General features: G+C 39.9%; 1 protein-coding gene across 6 annotated transcripts in view; it reads right to left on the reverse strand.

Moving 5' to 3' along the window:
- Positions 1-12,506, reverse strand: part of AKT3 (AKT serine/threonine kinase 3) — a 305,530-nt gene extending 293,024 nt beyond the window's left edge. For 5 of the 6 annotated variants that reach the window (XR_007131198.1, XM_047754920.1, XM_047754921.1 and 2 more), the window contains exons 1-2: positions 11,370-11,431; positions 903-1,060 (exon numbers count right to left, since the gene is read on the reverse strand). Coding sequence is in view for 5 of the 6 variants with exons in the window: in XM_047754920.1 (XP_047610876.1) it covers positions 903-948 (46 nt within the window). In the remaining variant the exon portion in view is untranslated. Of the gene's footprint in view, positions 1-902; positions 1,061-11,369; positions 11,432-12,487 lie in introns of those variants that run through there. The other variant, XM_047754918.1, reaches the window with a different exon arrangement.
- Positions 12,507-17,009: the final 4,503 nt, after the last annotated feature.

The raw sequence follows: 17,009 nt of genomic DNA on the forward strand, positions 1-17,009 counted from the left end.
TTAAAATCATTAAATGATTAAGAGGTAACTTTTAACCCAAAAATAGATATAAAGAAACAAAAGCTCTGAGTGTGGAACAGTCTTCATCCTACTGAATTTGGCCACGTGGATAAACACAAGTTGCCTGGCAACTTCTCCAAACTCTAGTCTAGATTTCAAATAAACACACTGACCACATCAGCAGGTAACCTCATGGAGGATAATCAAAGTTTCACACTGAAGAGTTCTTCCTTTAATATTAAAAAAAAAATGCATTTGAATTATTTATCTAAAGTAGGTGTAAACAAGAATAAAAATAGATCATGAAAAATTAAAATGTGAAATCAAACAGAAACACACACACACACACACACAATCCCTTTCCTCACTGGTCTTTTACTTGAGGAGTTTACTTATCTAACTATGGGATTATTGAATCCATGGGTTTGTGAGTGAACCCCTCCCCCTTTACTACTTTAAGGCCTTCCCCTGCCAATGCCCAAACTGGCTTAATAAAACTAAACCCTTGATATATTTACATGTCTTTAAATGTATACAAGTTTAGACACTTTTCTAGATATTAAATCACTCTAAAGACACCTGTTTCGATTGTAGAATTTGTGGACATACAGAATAACACAACATGAACCTTCCATAATATGCATGCATACAACATACCAGAAAGCCAAATCAACATAACTTGATCACAATAGGTCCAAATCAAGAATTACAAAGAATTCCTAAGTAAAAAGCACATTCCTAACACATACATTAAATATCATTTCTATTTTAGTGGACATAATATGTCACAGTTTACTTCATTAACAGCATCAGAAAAAAAAAAAAAATACGAACTTTCAGGACACCGCTAACTGTTAGCACACTTACCAAGCATATTATTTCCCGTTTTGTTGAACACTTACCCCTCTTCTGAACCCAACCTTCCTTCACAATGGTAACATCGCTCATGATGGCTCCCCTCTGAGCCCCCAACTTGGAGAAGTGGTACTTTGTGACACCAGCTTTGGGGTTTGGATTCTCTGCTGCTGCTGCCCTTCCCACTCTCTAGTGATGACTCAGCCTGGAAGGAAGTATTGAAGAAAGAATTTCTTTTTTTTCCATTCTTGCAACTCACATAGCAATAACAAACAACTAATTCTTTGTAAATGTCTTCAACTGGCCTGACCTCACATAAAAGTCTAGCTCTTCAAACTGGGGAACTTATTTATTAAGTAGTTTTATAATGAATGCACTTCCCTGGTCTTGTGACAGATTTCAAATGAGAGTGAAACTTTTAACCTAAGAGGTTGCAACAAAAAAAAAATGTCTTAAGAAAACCACTGTCACACCTACACAAATAATGCAGAAAATTTGCTTGGTGATGTGTGTTTGAGGTGAAAAGGGAAGAGAATGAAAGTTTGGTGGACTAAAAGTACATCTTTGTGTACGTTTAGTTTCAAAATCTCAGTAAACTTAAAAACAGTCATGGCATGGTAATTGCAAATGTTTTTAATTGCTGGATTTTATACAGAAAACAATGTGCTAAGAAACCAACATTTATGTATGCTTACTTTGCCTTGTTCCAAGAAATACTTTAAGTAGATTACAATAAAGAAAATACTACAAATAATATCAAATCAATTATTTTTTACAGTAGATGAAGCGGAACAAAGAGAATATGAAAGTAGAAAAAAGTATGACGTACTCAAGACATGTCAAGAACTATTACAGTTGCTTACATCTATTATTTTCAGGTAATCCTCACAACAACCCTATGAGGGTACAATTAACCCCATTTCATAGATGGGGAAACTGAGGCTCACAGAGATTAAGCAACTTGCCTGACTTCAACACAGCTAATGAATGATGGCACCAAGATGTAAACCCCATCTATCTGATTCCAGAACCTGCATTCTTAACTCCAAATGGTATTTCCTTAAGTTAAAAGGAAGCCAGAGTAAAAATCTACATATTTGTGAAAGAATGGCCCACAAATTTACCACAAAGTTTTCAGGAAGCAAAGCAAATAAGGAAATACAATCAGTTTCAATATTTACAGAATCCATAGATACTTTTAAAAAGAAAAAAGTTCAGAAGAAAACAATTCTTCATGTCAGAAATATGAAATTTAATCCATAGGTCTTTATAAGATACGCTACAGTATAATAAACAAAAGTCCTCAAAAATATCCTCACGTATATACAGCAATGAGATTTACAAGCTATTTCTTTTTCTTTTTTTTTTTTTTTTTTTTTTTGGTCTTCTTGCCATTTCTTGGGCCGCTCCCTCAGCATATGGAGGTTCCCAGCCCAGGGGTCTAACAGGAGCTGTAGCCGCCGGCCTACACCACAGCCACGGCAACGCCAGATCCAAGCTGTGTCTGCAACCTACACCACAGCTCACAGCAACGCAGGATCCTTAACCCACTGAGCAAGGCCAGGAATCGAACCTGTAACCTCACGGTTCCTGGTCGGATTTGTTAACCACCGAGCCACGATGGGAACTCCAACAAGCTATTTCTTATTGCCCCTCTCAATCTAAAAAAGGAAAATGCCGAGATAAAATTGAATTAAAGCATTTCCACAGAAAGGGACCAAAACTGTGAAATTAGGAACCCAAGCATAAATTTTAGATAAACTGAAAAATGGATGGATAGACTAGATAGCTATACCATTTTCTCAAACTGGGTTTGGACAAATAGTGCATAGGAATAGGTTCAAGGTTAGACTCTCTATCTAGTACTGAACTAAATTACGGCTCTTTTTCCAATACAAATTAAGTACAGAGCCTGATCATTTAGCAGTCTGGAATCAGATTAAACATTCTCTTAAGAAAGCCTGAGAAGTCTGTATGGCTGAAGAGAAGACCTCCCCTTTCACGTGTCATGGGGCTGAGGGCAGCAAGACTGTCCTCAAGATCATCCGGGTTTGCTACTGTACAAAGTCAAAAGGGTATTAGAATCTAGGTGTATTTTCCCAAAATATGTTTGAATACCACATGGAATCCCAGAAAAATAAGAAGAAAAAGGAGGTGAAAAAAAAGAAAAAAACATCCTGTGGTCAAACAGGTTTGAAAATTATATTAGCCATCTTTGTCTTGAAACATCACTGTTACCATATCAAAGGTACAAAATACATAATATTTTATTATGTATAAAATATTATGTATAAAATACATAATAACCTTATTTATCTCAGCAAATCCTAAACTTTTTTTTTCCTTTAGTAACATGTACTGAAATCCAGAAGAACACACTGTGAAAAACAACCATAGGAAATGGCCACATAATTCAGACAAGACCTATTTCATCATTAAAAACAAGCCAAAAAAAAAAAAAAACTTTCAGTAAAGAATCAAAACATCATTTTAATTTGACTTATGTAACTTCCTGAAGAACTCAGCATGGTCAACTGGCTACTTTAATACAGAACTAGACAACTGAAAGCGTTAACTCTTCAAACAACATCAATAATTACGACTGACCCTTGAACAACATGAGTTTGAACTGTGCACGTCCACTTATGTGCAGATTTTTTTCTATAAACATAGTACCCATGTTTTCACTTTTCAGATCTTTAAATTAACTAGGGAGGGAGGAGAGTCTGTGTCTGCTGAGAGATCACAACATGCAGAATCAAAGGAACTCAAGTTTGAGTTCTGAGTCTATCCAAATTGTTTCAGCTTCCTGCCCTTGGATGAGTCATTTATCAATTCTTTTGTTTCTGAGGCAGATATAGCAGTGGGCAGATTTGTGACTCGGGTTGGGGGCAGTGGGGGGTGCCCCACCCCAGCACTGGTCAAGGGTCAACTGTATAAGGAAGTTAAATATTCGGGACACTAGTGCAAAATGCTACCTTTAGAAGAACTGCATTTAGACCTTCTCTTTGGTAATACTTCTAGCAAGGGCCTCACATCTATTTGGCCACTGTTGATTTATGATACAAAATGATATACTCTGGGTAAATGAAAATTCCTATCTTAATATCCTTAACAATTGGAAAGGGACACGATCAGAATCAAAGCTTAGTAATAAACCAAAAAAACGTATTGAAGAAACAGATACAATATACTTTCCTATTAAAATAATTTGTCTTATAATACCTTTATATAAAGAGCAGTAGAAAAACAAAAGTATTTTCAAAACTGATTCTAGTTAAGTCGACATTTCATTGTTAGATTCTTAAAGCTGGAAGGGACCTTCTTTTTCACAGCTGAAGGAACAGAAGGCAAGACAGATGAAGTGACTTGCCCAATGTCACACAGCTACTTTACAAGAGAATCAAGACCAGAGAAACAAGCACACACCTTCCACTGGCATTGCCTCATCGGTATAAAATAATGCACTGAAATAGTCAGATAAACCCAAAATCAATGAATTTTGTTTTATAAAGAAACTGTTTCTAAAAACTAGTTTTTTAGATAAAGATGTCAATCACTGCCTATATAAGTAAACTGTTCAAATGGATATTAAATCAATAGGTCAAAATTTATAATCTCCAATAGGGCCAGTGAACCCAGGAATTATAGAGATCTCTCTATCCATTTCATATTTTAAAATGTTACCAAATTCTACCCATAAACATAATTTTTCAGCTTTAAAATTGCTCCTGGGTCTCTCCTAGCTAAAATGATGCATTCTTTGAACACAACCTGAAAGTCCTTTAACGGTATACTACTCTAGAATTATAATCAACAGGCCAGAAATAAACAATGTCTTTAGTGTAGAGAACCAATGCTACTGGACTCTCAAGCAATAACCTTTGATCTACTTTTCCAACAGTAGCAACACTTGCACCAAGTCAAATACACTCTCCCTCTCAGTCCTCCACATTACTAAAACCACTAATCCCCAAAATGCTGGGCTGGACTTTAGCTCTATAGTCTGTTTCCTAAGGTAGAGTGAGCTTCACCTCCTCCTACAAACCTAGCTTCTCCAGAAATATACTCTATCCAATAAACTAAAAGAGATAAAATTTGGTTTATTTTTCTTTTAAACCTATTACATTAACCATTCATTACTGGACAATCTAATTTTTCCCATTCTTGCAAAAAATTTCATACAAAATTCTTGGTAGAATCAATTTAGAATTTACACAAAGCGGTTATACTAAAAGTATTCTCATACAACATTATCTAAGAATTTGATGATAATAATAATTACATTTGAATGCCGTTTTATGATTTACAAGCATTTTCACATCTCTCACCTCAATCAACAACCTTATTCTGGTAAAGCAATGTGAAGCTGCCTGGCATGTAAGAGATGCTCAAAAATATGGAATAAATGAATGACTGGGTAAGTGAAAGAACAAAGATGAAGTTTTAGATAACTAATAAAGACAAAGCAAATTAATACTACAAGTCAACAAAGAGAATGGCATGAAGCCATGGCAAAAAAAAACCCCTCAACTTAAACATTATGGAACCACCTCCTTATAAATAATTATAATTACAATAAATACTCTTCCCTAATCAGTAAAGTATGTTTCCTATAGACCTGCATTAATTTTAAGAACACACATTAAAATTATTTTTTTCTTGACATTTTTTTCATGCTTTTTGTTGAGATGGTCAAGTTTCAATTCCCAAACTGAACAAGCATCAACACTGCCCAAAGTTATCCACTATGGAAGGAAAAAAGGGAAAGAATGGCATATTTTCCTAATGATACTTTTAAGAATTTTTAAAAGATACATTATTTACGGCAGCCAACCATTCAATTTTAAGCAATAATTAAACTTCTTCCAACATCTTTTTAAAATACGATTCACTCAAGAAAATATATGTATATATATATATATGTTTATTCAGTTAATAAATATGTATTGCTTGTCTGCTCTGTGACAAGGACTGTACTGAGTATACAGAGGGCAAGCAAAACAAAGTATTTCAAAAATCTTTTCTAAACATGTAATGATAATGCTTTTACATACAGTTTCTCATTTAACTATAAAAACAAATCTGTGCAACAGCTACCATATCTACAATTTTGAAAGAAGAAGACCATCAGTAACCAATACTGCTATGATTTCCCTACAGTTACCGTAACAAGTTAGTGACAAGTATCAAGAATGGCCATCTGCAACTCAAGTCTTTTAACAATTTAGTACACTTTCCACAAATTAACCCAATGTGAACCCCCAAAAATATGTTCAATACTTGCAAGTAGTTCTGAACATTGTTTTCTGCAAATTATATTTCAGAAGTCCAGTAATGCATGTTTTCAAATAAATTAGAAGTTAAAAATAACTGTTGTGTCACAAATCAAATTTTAACAGAAGACTAAAAGTAGATTGACATAAAGTTAGAAAGTACTCCCAGCAATTCGTTTTTACAAATTAGAATAAAATTCCTGTGTTAATAATTTCCTGCGTGTTCATTTCTAAGTGAAAAGCCATTCTATAATACAACTGTCTATAAATTACCACAATTTGGCTGTAATTGATGCATGTAGAGTATACTCGCTCTGCACATTTTTAATATACTCTAAATATGCTGACCAAACTAAATTAACGAAGAACTAATGTTCAATACAATAGAATGTTGCTACTTTGAAATACTAATGATGGTCAAGGGTAACCACAATATAATTCCATGGTATTTACCGACGTTAAGAAATAGGTAAAACTATGCCATATTTGCCATAATAAATGCATAAGACTATATAAAACTTCTAAATGGAAGAGAAATTCAAGGTAAACTGATCTCTACTTCAAATAAACTCTAGGCCAATCTGTCTTCCAAAGACTGTTATTCTGCTAAAAGTATATCATAGAGAGAAGTGAGCCATGCAAACTCTATATTTTGGAATACCTTTCCTCTCTTCCCAACACACTTTGGATTTTCTTAAAATTCTTTCTATAGATATCTTCACTCTTTCACACTATGGGAAAATACCTCAATAAGCATAGACAAGATTTCTAACTTTCACACAAAATATCAGTTATCCTAAACAGCCAATTCTTAAAATGAACTTTATAAACTTTGAAATATCTACACAAAACCTAAAGCACTTCCCCCCTCTTCCCTACTCCTGCTTAGGGCATGTGAGAGCCATTTCAACCAACGCACCCACTATTAATCAAATAAAGAAAGCAACTCCTGTTGAGTGATATATTTAATACTCTAATTTAAAACAACTATGAAAATGCTTATTGCATTCCTCTGGCTCACCTACACCACTGGCTCACCTCGACCACTGAACAATTATAACACAAAAAGAATCCACACATACACACAAAATTCCACTGGCATATGGTCCATTAAATACCAATAATTCACTTGACAGATTTTACTCCTAATTATACTGACAGTGGAACAGTAGGTATGGAACCCTATACCAAAACTTCATCACAATGGCACATCAGAAAGAGGACAGGACAGGACAGGAAACTTGGGTCCCTGCTCCCAACTCTCCCCACCCAGTGTGATGCTGTTTAAGATCCTTTAATTCCCGGTGCCTGTCTACTTAGCCATAAAACTAAAACTGTAGCATTAGATGAACTCTGAATAGCTCTTATCTATGGTTCTTCAAGTTCAAAGCTACTGAGTTATCTCTTTCACTATAGATGGCATCCTAGGTGACAGTATCCTAATTATACACAGTCCCTGTCTGCTAAAGGTTAATATATAGTTGGGAAGATAAAACATTCAAACATCAATTCCACTCAGACAAAATTTGGACGAAATTCCGATACTGGCAAAGTACCATCTTCCTCCCCTTCCCATCCTCTAACTCCCAAATATAGTCAGAGGCTTTTTCAATTAATAAGAAGAAAAGTCTCATTTGAAAATCTTCTAGTGATTTCTTCTGGTGAAAAAGCAAATTTTTAAAAATTTTCCCTTTGAATATTAGCAAAGTAGTTTTAAAATGTGAAATATTTGTAATTGGTGACAAATAAATATAAAGAGTATTGAAAAGAAAAAGGACCAAAAAAGCAAGTCTACACATCAAGAAGTATATACTAATTTACCTATCGATTACTATTTGAAGATTTCCTGGCAAAGGAAATGTGTTTACATCTTATATGTTGAAAGACTATGGTGCTACAATAAAACGTGCAAACAAATGAGGCATCTAATTCGGCCTTTGAAACCAAGAAAAAGTTATGGATCAGTCAATGTATCTTTTTTTACCATATTATTTTGATTTCTGTGAAATTTATTGTACAACATGATTAAAATTTAGTACTGGTAATGCGAACTCTAAAGTACAAACAGGTTAGGAAAAACCCTAAAAGAAAAAGCGTTTCAAAATTAGGAGAGTTAAAATGAAATGGATGCTTAAAATGCCAGAAAAAAGTATTTCCTCCTGTGACAATCACTTTCAAAAGTTGCTGTGAAGATTAAATAAGTTTACACATGCTAAGCACATATAGCAGTGCCTGGCACTTCCAAGTGCTCATCAGGCACTGGCTAGCATTAACTCTAAATTGAATCTCCGCTCTATCATAGTAAATGACCACGATAAAACATTTAACATCAGATGATTCAGATGATTTAGGTGACTAGAGAAAAGCACATGCTATAGGAAACCAAGATTTAGAATCCTGACACACACTCTGAAACTTGCAGTTAAAAAGAGAAATTTTAAATAATTATTAACCAAAAATTAGTCATGTGCATTAATTTACATTAACTTAAGGAAAATAAAAATGTCAAATTATGAGGCTGATTTGGTCAAAATGAAATGGTTTCTTTTTCTGCCCTGCATCTTATGTTATTCAAATCTAAATGGTTCTAAATTAAATATTTTTTAGTGCTTAAAACTTAATCACACTATAAAAACTAGATCCTATCAAATCATGCTAAAAATCCAATTAACACGTCATTGACAATAATTCCCTTATCTTCCCAAGGGTGAATTCTAGTACTAAAAAGTATAACAAAAGAAAGAGTAGATATTTTTTCATAAAAATATGCAAAGTTTAAGTACATCTTAAACTTCCAAAAAAAAAAAAATCTGTAAAACCAGCTCCTATTTTTGAAAAAACCTAAATAGTTGGAAATTTCCATTACATTTTTGTAAGAAAGCAAACTTCTCTTATCCTCAGATAGCAAGCTGGAGTTTAAAAAAATCTTAAATCCTTACTTTGTATATGACTCTATGCTAAGTACATTTGTCCCGTAAGTTTAACCAAAACATGTTTAGATTTGCAGTGATTCTGAAAACAAATTCACTTTCTAATGGTAGTGATCTTTTGGATGAAATGTAAATACAAAAGGTTTTTAACCAAATCATCTCCTACCACACAGTTCATACTCCAGTATTTGTTGAATGAATGAAATCTGATTTAAAATTTTTTACAGCCATTAAAATTACACAAACAAAAACAGCCAAAGCAGAACTCTTAAATAGCCTGACATACACAACTTAAACTAAGAACCAAGGTAAACATTAACATTAAATTGGAAAACAATTCACTAAAGTAATCATCACAGAAAGGCTAAGTAAGAGTGGGAGACAAAATGAATACAAATACGTTTCATAAACTTTTTGGCAGAATTACTTTGGACAAGATATTTTTTTAAACACTATAAGAAAACATTACGTGCTGCAAATACTCAGTAGAAACATAAAACTAAAACTCTACATTCACCTAACTTCCAATGTTGTCTCATTCCTGCGATATATGCAGTTCCCTCACTTTAAAATTAAAAGCTCAGGCCAATCAAAGATATGGAGGTAAACCCTAGTGTGGAAAACAAAAAGCAGGTCTTCAAACACAGTCTTTTTGGTAAACTTTCAAAGTCAAGATTATGCATTAGCAAAAGAAAAAGCATCCACAGTGCTGACATATACTTTGCAAATAAGAGTGCATTCCCTCACCTTGGAAAACTAGTAATACTAATAAGTAGATATTTCAATAAAGGATGTTTTCACGTTTTGGACAACTATCTCCTAGAATATACCATTTATATCTATTTTGCGATGGCAAGTGCAGAAGACAAAACTTCCTAAACCATCTTCATGGGCTCCTTTTCGCTTTTTCAAGTATTTTCTAACAATGTATAACCTAATTTAATGAGTCGCCACCAAAAGCAAAACCCAATGGTTATCTAATAACCTATAGTCCACGAAAAGATAGAATATGACCATGATTTACCAAAGATGGAACATGTATCTACACTGATGACTTGCGGCAGTTGCCAACGTATTAACTACAAAAAGTCATTATTTCACATTCTTTAGTTTCAAGATGAACTAAGAATGCCTGAAGATTTTATTAATACTAGGAATTTAATACAGATATGTAGATTTTACTGTTGAATTTCTTATTTGGAAACGTTATCAACTACAAACTACTGGGCTTCCAACCAATTACCACACGGGTAAAATGTGTTGGTTTTAGTTTCATAACATTATTTGGACGGAAGAAATGTGAGTATCCCAGCCTTGACTTATGGGTAAGTATTTCCTCTGCTTTCAGAAGATAAACAGTAAATACCGGTATTGAGAACCTGGCCCTCACCAGATTCAATCTAGCCTAACTGTAGATTCCCGGGAAATCCCAAACAAGGGGTGACCCCACCTACGAGTCAGGGCGAACACATCAACCAGCTCTGCTTCAACTTTAGGCTTGGAAGGGCCCCCCCAGCATCATGGCTGATGCAGACCGATGCGCAGGAGGAGGAGGTGGACGAGGAAGAGGCTGGTTTGTTTACTTGCAGCCAGAGCCGCCGCCGCCGCCGCCGCCAGCAGCGACAGCATCACTGGATCCGCCAAAGCCAGCATCTTCCGCACATTTCTATTCTTAGCACACAACTCCCGAGCGGATCAAAACCCCACTACTATTAAAAACACAGACAAGCACGTTCCCCACCTCCCACACACCCCCACCCCACCAGTGCCGTCTCTTCCTGTGCGCCGGCGGCGAGGGGGTGGGGGTGGGAGAACAAGACCCCCGGGGAGCCGGCGCATCCTCGCCTTCCCCCACCCACGCGCAGACAGCCCCCTCCCCCACCCAAGCGCCCTAACACCGGCGCTCCCCGCGTTACATAACCCCGCCGCCACCCCAGGCCGAGCGGGCCCCCTCCTCACGCCGCCGGCCGGCGGGGAGGGTGAGGGGAGGGAGCGAGAGTGGCGCAGAGACCGGAGGCGCCGGGCCAGGGCGGCCCAGACCCGGAGCGCACCGCTAGGCCGGGAACACCCTCCCCGGCTACCCCCGCAAAGTGAGGGGTGCGGTCCGGCCGCGCCGGGCATCCCCGGCCTCCCCACCCGCATCCGCACCCCAGCCCCCGGCGACCCAGCCCCCGCCCACGCCCCCGGCGCAGTGACAGGCTGGACGCCCCCACCTCGTTCACCGACCGCCGCCCCCGCCCGAGGGGGGCCCGGAGGGAGTGCGGGCGCGGCTGGGAGGGGGCGAGAGTGGGGGGGCGGTGGCTGTTACCTGCAAAGGCGGCGGCGGCGGCCCCGCAGCTGCTCGGGCGGCGGCGGAGGATGGAGCCGGGGGGCGGGGGGAGGAGAGGGGGCGACTCGGGGGGTCCCCCTCCCTCCTCCTCCCCTCCTGTCCTCCCCCCACCCCGCAGAGCCTCTGGCCCCCCTGGAGCCCGGTGCGGCCGGCGGGAGGGCAGGCGGCGGGCTGCAGGGGAGGGAGGGAGGGAGCCGGCCGGGCCGGGCCGCGGAGCTGGAGCGGGAGGCGGCGGCGGCGGCGGCGGCGGCGGGGCGGGAGGAGGGAGGCGGCGGGGGGAGGGGGCGGAGACTCTACGTGGGAATCGGATCTCGGCTACAAATTCAATTCATCACCAGAAAACTCCGCTCGGGCGGGGGCCGGGTCGCGCCGGCGAGGCGAGGCGGCGGCGGCGGCGGGCGGAGGATCAGGGCCCCGGCGGCCGGGAGCAGCTCGGGGGGTCTGCGGCCTCCTCTCGGGCCGCGCCCCGCTGGGGGGCCCGCCGCCGCCTCCCCGCCCCCTCCTCCCCCACGGGGCCGCCGCCGATCGGCTCTTGTGGCCGCCGCTACCGCCGCCGCCGCCGCCGCGGGGCTTGTTGTTGACTTTGAGGAAAACTCCTGACGTCAGGGGCTGGCGCTCCGCGACTGGCGGGAGCGGTTTCCCCGCGTCCCCGGCCGGCCCGCCGCTTCTGCCCCCTCCCCACAGGCCCACGTCCGCGGGCTTCCCCGCGCCCCCGAGCCCGCGGCGGCCCGCGCCCCCTCTCCTCTCGCGAGAACACCCCCCAGCCGGAGCCAGGAGCTGGGCGTCGTTCCTGGGCGGGAAGTAGTGGGTTTCCCCCGCGCCCTCGTGGCGTGCGGCGAGCACCCGAGGCCCGGGCGCGGAGGCTCGCTGCCCTCCTCCGCGCTCAGCCGGGCCCCAGGCTTTGCCCGCCCGCCGCGGCTCGGGGGCGGTCGGGCGGGGAGGGTGACGGGCCTGGACCTGAGGCCCCCAAGGTGGGCGGTGCCCTGTGCGGACGCGCCCCCGAAAGCTGGGAGCCGGGAGGCCACAGACCCCACCCGTCTGCACCTCGGGGGTCAATCCGAAGCCTAACTCGGCTCCTGACTCCCGGGAGGTCTTACCGTCCAGTTCAAGAACCCCTCTCGGAAGAGCCATTTCGGCGCTTCCTGTAAGCAGCCACGACCACACTGTGTAAAGCTTGCGGTAGAATCGCAATTCAATCTTAAAATTTCACACTTTTTAGAGATACTAGTTTTCATTGACTTCGGGGAAGCCATGATGTATTGCATTCACTACGAAGAAGATGCCATTTTTCTTTGGAAGTTCTTAGCTCCTGGGAATCTTTGCAATGGAGAGGCTACTTTCTGCAAAATAGTCATATTTTTTACTATCCATCATGCTCCATAAAGTTATAAAAGACGTTTATTTTTTTCTGACGGAACACTGGGGGGGGAAAAACTATTTCGCCACGTGGTTTTCACCTTGTGGATTTATCTGTTATTTCTCCCAATGTAAGATTCTTGTTAGTGCTTTCGGCTTCTTTCTGTAGAACAGTTTCTCCTGATGCGCACCTCCTACTCCGCTTTTCATGTTCTGACAACTTTGGGTTGGTAGTCATTCCTTTTACACTATATCCCTGGTATTTACATAGGGAGTTGTATTTATACATCTATGTCCACAGCTTTTGCGAAATGCACATCTATTGGGATTGTGGACAGGACTACGAAACCTATGAGAAGTAAAGGGCCTTTTAAGTCAATTTTCTCCATTAATAAGGGAAACGCTTTTCTGACCGTTTTAGAACAAAATTAGCCATTTTAAGAGAGACAATCCACCGGAGAGAAAAAGTCCTCAATTACTGCTCTTCTTCTTTTTCTCTATTTCCCAGCATGTCATGAGCTCATTAATATAGACTGTATCCTTATTCTCAGTTTATCTGTGTATAAAATATATATAATTTATTGCCATAATTATGAGACCTCTCACAGTCCCTATTGGTAAAATGGTTCCATTACAGATTTCTTGGGAATAGCAAAAATGGGTCAGATTTTTATTCTATAATAACCCAACCCACTTTTTATTTTTAAGAAAATAGTCCCTAGGACAACAGCGCTAAAAAGGCTGTCTCAGAACCCCTTTAAATATTTAATTCTGAGAGTTGTGATCATCTGATTTACTAGTTATCTCTTAAAAGTCGCAATTGTCATTCGTTTCCAGTTTTAACATCAACATATTTGCGAGAACCAAATTTGTCTTATGAGCCATCCTTCCTCAAAATAGTTCTTCAAGTCTCATAAGATTGTATTAAATCCTAACTAGATTAACCCCTAAAAGTAAATGTGGTATAAACTACAGAGGATTATATATTCTGGCCTTCATGTATTTGAAAAATTGTGAACTTTTATTTCTTCTGTGTTTTATTCTACTATAGTAGTTTCATTACTTTCTGTAATAAAACACATCACTTTTTGTTATAGAATTATTATAGAACTAGTATTCCTTAAGTAGCATTGTTCTTTCAGACTGTGCCATCCTGAATTTGGGAGAATTTTCCAGTTGTGCTTGGATATGTATGCAGTGTGCATGTGAATGATATACTGTATATACAGTGTGTGTGCCAGATTTCTCCTCCTCCTCATTGTCATCACATTCCAATCCTGCTGGTAGCAGGAGCATGTTGATCCACAAGAATAGCCCTCCTAAATTTTGGAGGAAAGCCTTCATTCTTTATTAATCCAGAAATTCTTAAGGCTGACATCTCTCAGTAGTAGTAATGTATGCATCTTAAGAAAAATATTCTCTCTTCTCGACTACCAATGAATAAATTACTGAGATCTGTTTCTTAGTACTTCCACCATTTCTTGGGAGTAACTTAAACTAGAAGGCACAATTAGAATTTCAGGGCATCAGGTGACAAAAATTAAGTTACTGCCTCACTACCTGAATAGCACGGGCATCTTGTCTCCAGTGTCTGCAATAGAACATGACACAAAGTACGCACAAAATAAGTGTTTGTTCTCATGGTCATGGAGAACAGACTTGTGGTGGCCAAGGGGGAGGAGGAGGGAGTGGGGTGGACTGGAAGTTTGGTTTTAGTAGATGAGAACTATTGCATTTGGAGAGGATAAGCAATGAGATCCTGCTACATAGCACAGGGAGCTACATTCAGTCACTTGTGATGGAACAGGACAATGTGGAAAAAAAATGTGTATATGTGTTATGACTGGGTCACTTGGCTGTACAGCAGAAATGGACAGAACATTGTAAATCAACTGTAATAAAAATATCTTAAAAAATAAGTGTTTGTTGAATAAATGAATGAAAGGACAAATCAGTGTCCTACGTACAGTTTATACAGTACTTTCTTCTGGGGAAGGCTTATCAGAAAGATTGTGAACACACTTTGGAGACTTGGAGATCTGCATTCAAATCCTCTCTCTGAAGAATTTAGGTCTCAGGCAAGTTTCTTAACTTTTCTAAGCCTTAATTTCCTCCTTTGTGAAATGACAGTGACAATTGCTTAGAGTTAACAGTTCAATAGCTTATTATGAGAATTAAATGAGATGAAATATTAGCTAGTATCCAAAACATATCCAAAACTGAGTGGTCAGCAAGGTAAAATTCCTTTATCATAAATGTGAACATATTTTTTAACACTGGCTAGTACAACAAATTCAAACATCTATCCTGGGGAGTTCCCACTGTGGTTCAGCGGTAACGAAGCCAACTAGTAACCATGAGGATGTGGGTTTGATCCCTGGCTTCACTTAGTGGGTTAAGGATGTGGCATTGCCATGAGGCAAGGTGTAGGTTTCAGACTCAGCTCGGATATGGCATTGCTGTGGCTGTGGTGTAGGCAGGCAGTTGCAGCTCAGATACAACCCCTAGCCTGGGAAATTCCGTGTGCTGCGGGGTCAGGCTTAAAAAGACAAGAAATATATGTATATATATCCTGGAAGCATTAAACCAAGCGCGGGTCCCTGTGTACAGGCACACATCCATAGGTCAGCCACGCAGGAAGCTGCTAGCATGTGTTTAAGCCTAGCTGTCGGTAGGCTCTTTGGAGAGTTGCTTCTGAGCTTCTCTGACTGCAACCCCTAGATGACATGAGTAATGCACCTTTTCTTTTAGCTGCCTTCTCCTGATCCTCAGCTTCTGTTTCTTCAGTCCCGTTGTAGCTTCCCTATTGGAGTCCTCTCACCCTCTGGCAGAAGTTCTCCTAGGCGGGATGGCTCCAGCCAGCTCATTCTCTCCCAGGGAACTTTCTCTGGCCCTTGTGAAATACTCACACATCCTTTGCCTGGAAGACCATTCTCTCCCTCGGTTCTGCCACAGAAGCAGTTGGGCAACCTGTTTCCAAGGTCCCACAGAATCCCTTCATTGCAGGAAATAAACACATCCCAGGCTGTCCACATGATGCCACAGAAGCCCTTGGAAGCCCCCTGGCATAAGCCAAAGAGACATCTTCCATCCCCGCCCCACAGAGATGGCGAGCTCAACTTTCCCCACGAAAAGCCCTGCGCAAGTCTCCTCTGCCCCAGCTACTTTACATTCTTAAAGTGAAAGAGAGCATTTGAGTCATAAAACAGGTTTGGGATTATTTCCTTTATAATAGTTACCTAACTTGAAATTTCACACTTTTTGTATTTGGGGCTCTCACTTGAAATTTCAATTTTAAATTCCTATTCAAAAAGCATATTCTCTCTATGGTATAAGTATTTTCAGCTTCTTATTTAGATGTGCGCTCACATGTATTAAAAAAATTATCAGCTATTACCGAAAAAAAATTGAGGTTAACAGGTGTTCAAGGCACAAACGTAATTAAAATAGTATCTTCTCTGTATTTGTTTGTATTTCTGTTTGACAAATATGTGACAACGAATTGCCTGTTTCATACATTGTTACCCACATTAATTATATTAAGTATTTAGACTCTTACCCTTGGTTCATTTCTCAGTTTTTTCTTAAAAAGCCTACATTTGAACACTATGAAATTTAATCTCTAAAGAGCCTACTATATGTAAATATATAAAAATATATTATATAATATTTTTTATTATAAATAAAAATATGGAAGCACAATTTGTACTGAGAGCTGGTCACTTCGGCTAAGGTTACATTGAGCCACAGAAACCCTTGGATACTGGCATCAAATCAGGTGGATTTTTTTTTTAACAACATAAGATTGCCTTGATTTTCCTTTAATGTCTGTGATGACCAAAGATGATTTGCCTTCTTTTGTTCTACATCAAAGTATAAAAGATTCAGAAAATGATTGGGCTTGGGTGTCTAGCTTCAACTCAACCTTTATCTAGTTCCATGCAAAGTGGGATTGTGAGCCTTGAATGTACAAGTCAGAGAATAACAGCTTACTAAACACATGTCACGCTTGCCTACAGAAGGTCTCCTCTTCTAAAAAGTTACCTCCTTATAGATGCCTGCTTCTAAATACCTGAGTTTATATGACATCCGAATTACACGACATCTACAAATCTTACTGATGAGCAAAAGCTTCTTTAGATGATTCATAAGGGAAAACTTAAAAAGAATGAAGAAAAAGGCAAAGTCCCCAACTTGTGTTACTCTTCCTGTACTTTCTCCTTAGTGATGGGTTATTATAATAACCTCTTTTTCTGAAACTCC

Source organism: Phacochoerus africanus, chromosome 12 (assembly GCF_016906955.1).
Source record: "Phacochoerus africanus isolate WHEZ1 chromosome 12, ROS_Pafr_v1, whole genome shotgun sequence".
In the NCBI taxonomy this organism is placed as follows: domain Eukaryota; kingdom Metazoa; phylum Chordata; class Mammalia; order Artiodactyla; family Suidae; genus Phacochoerus; species Phacochoerus africanus.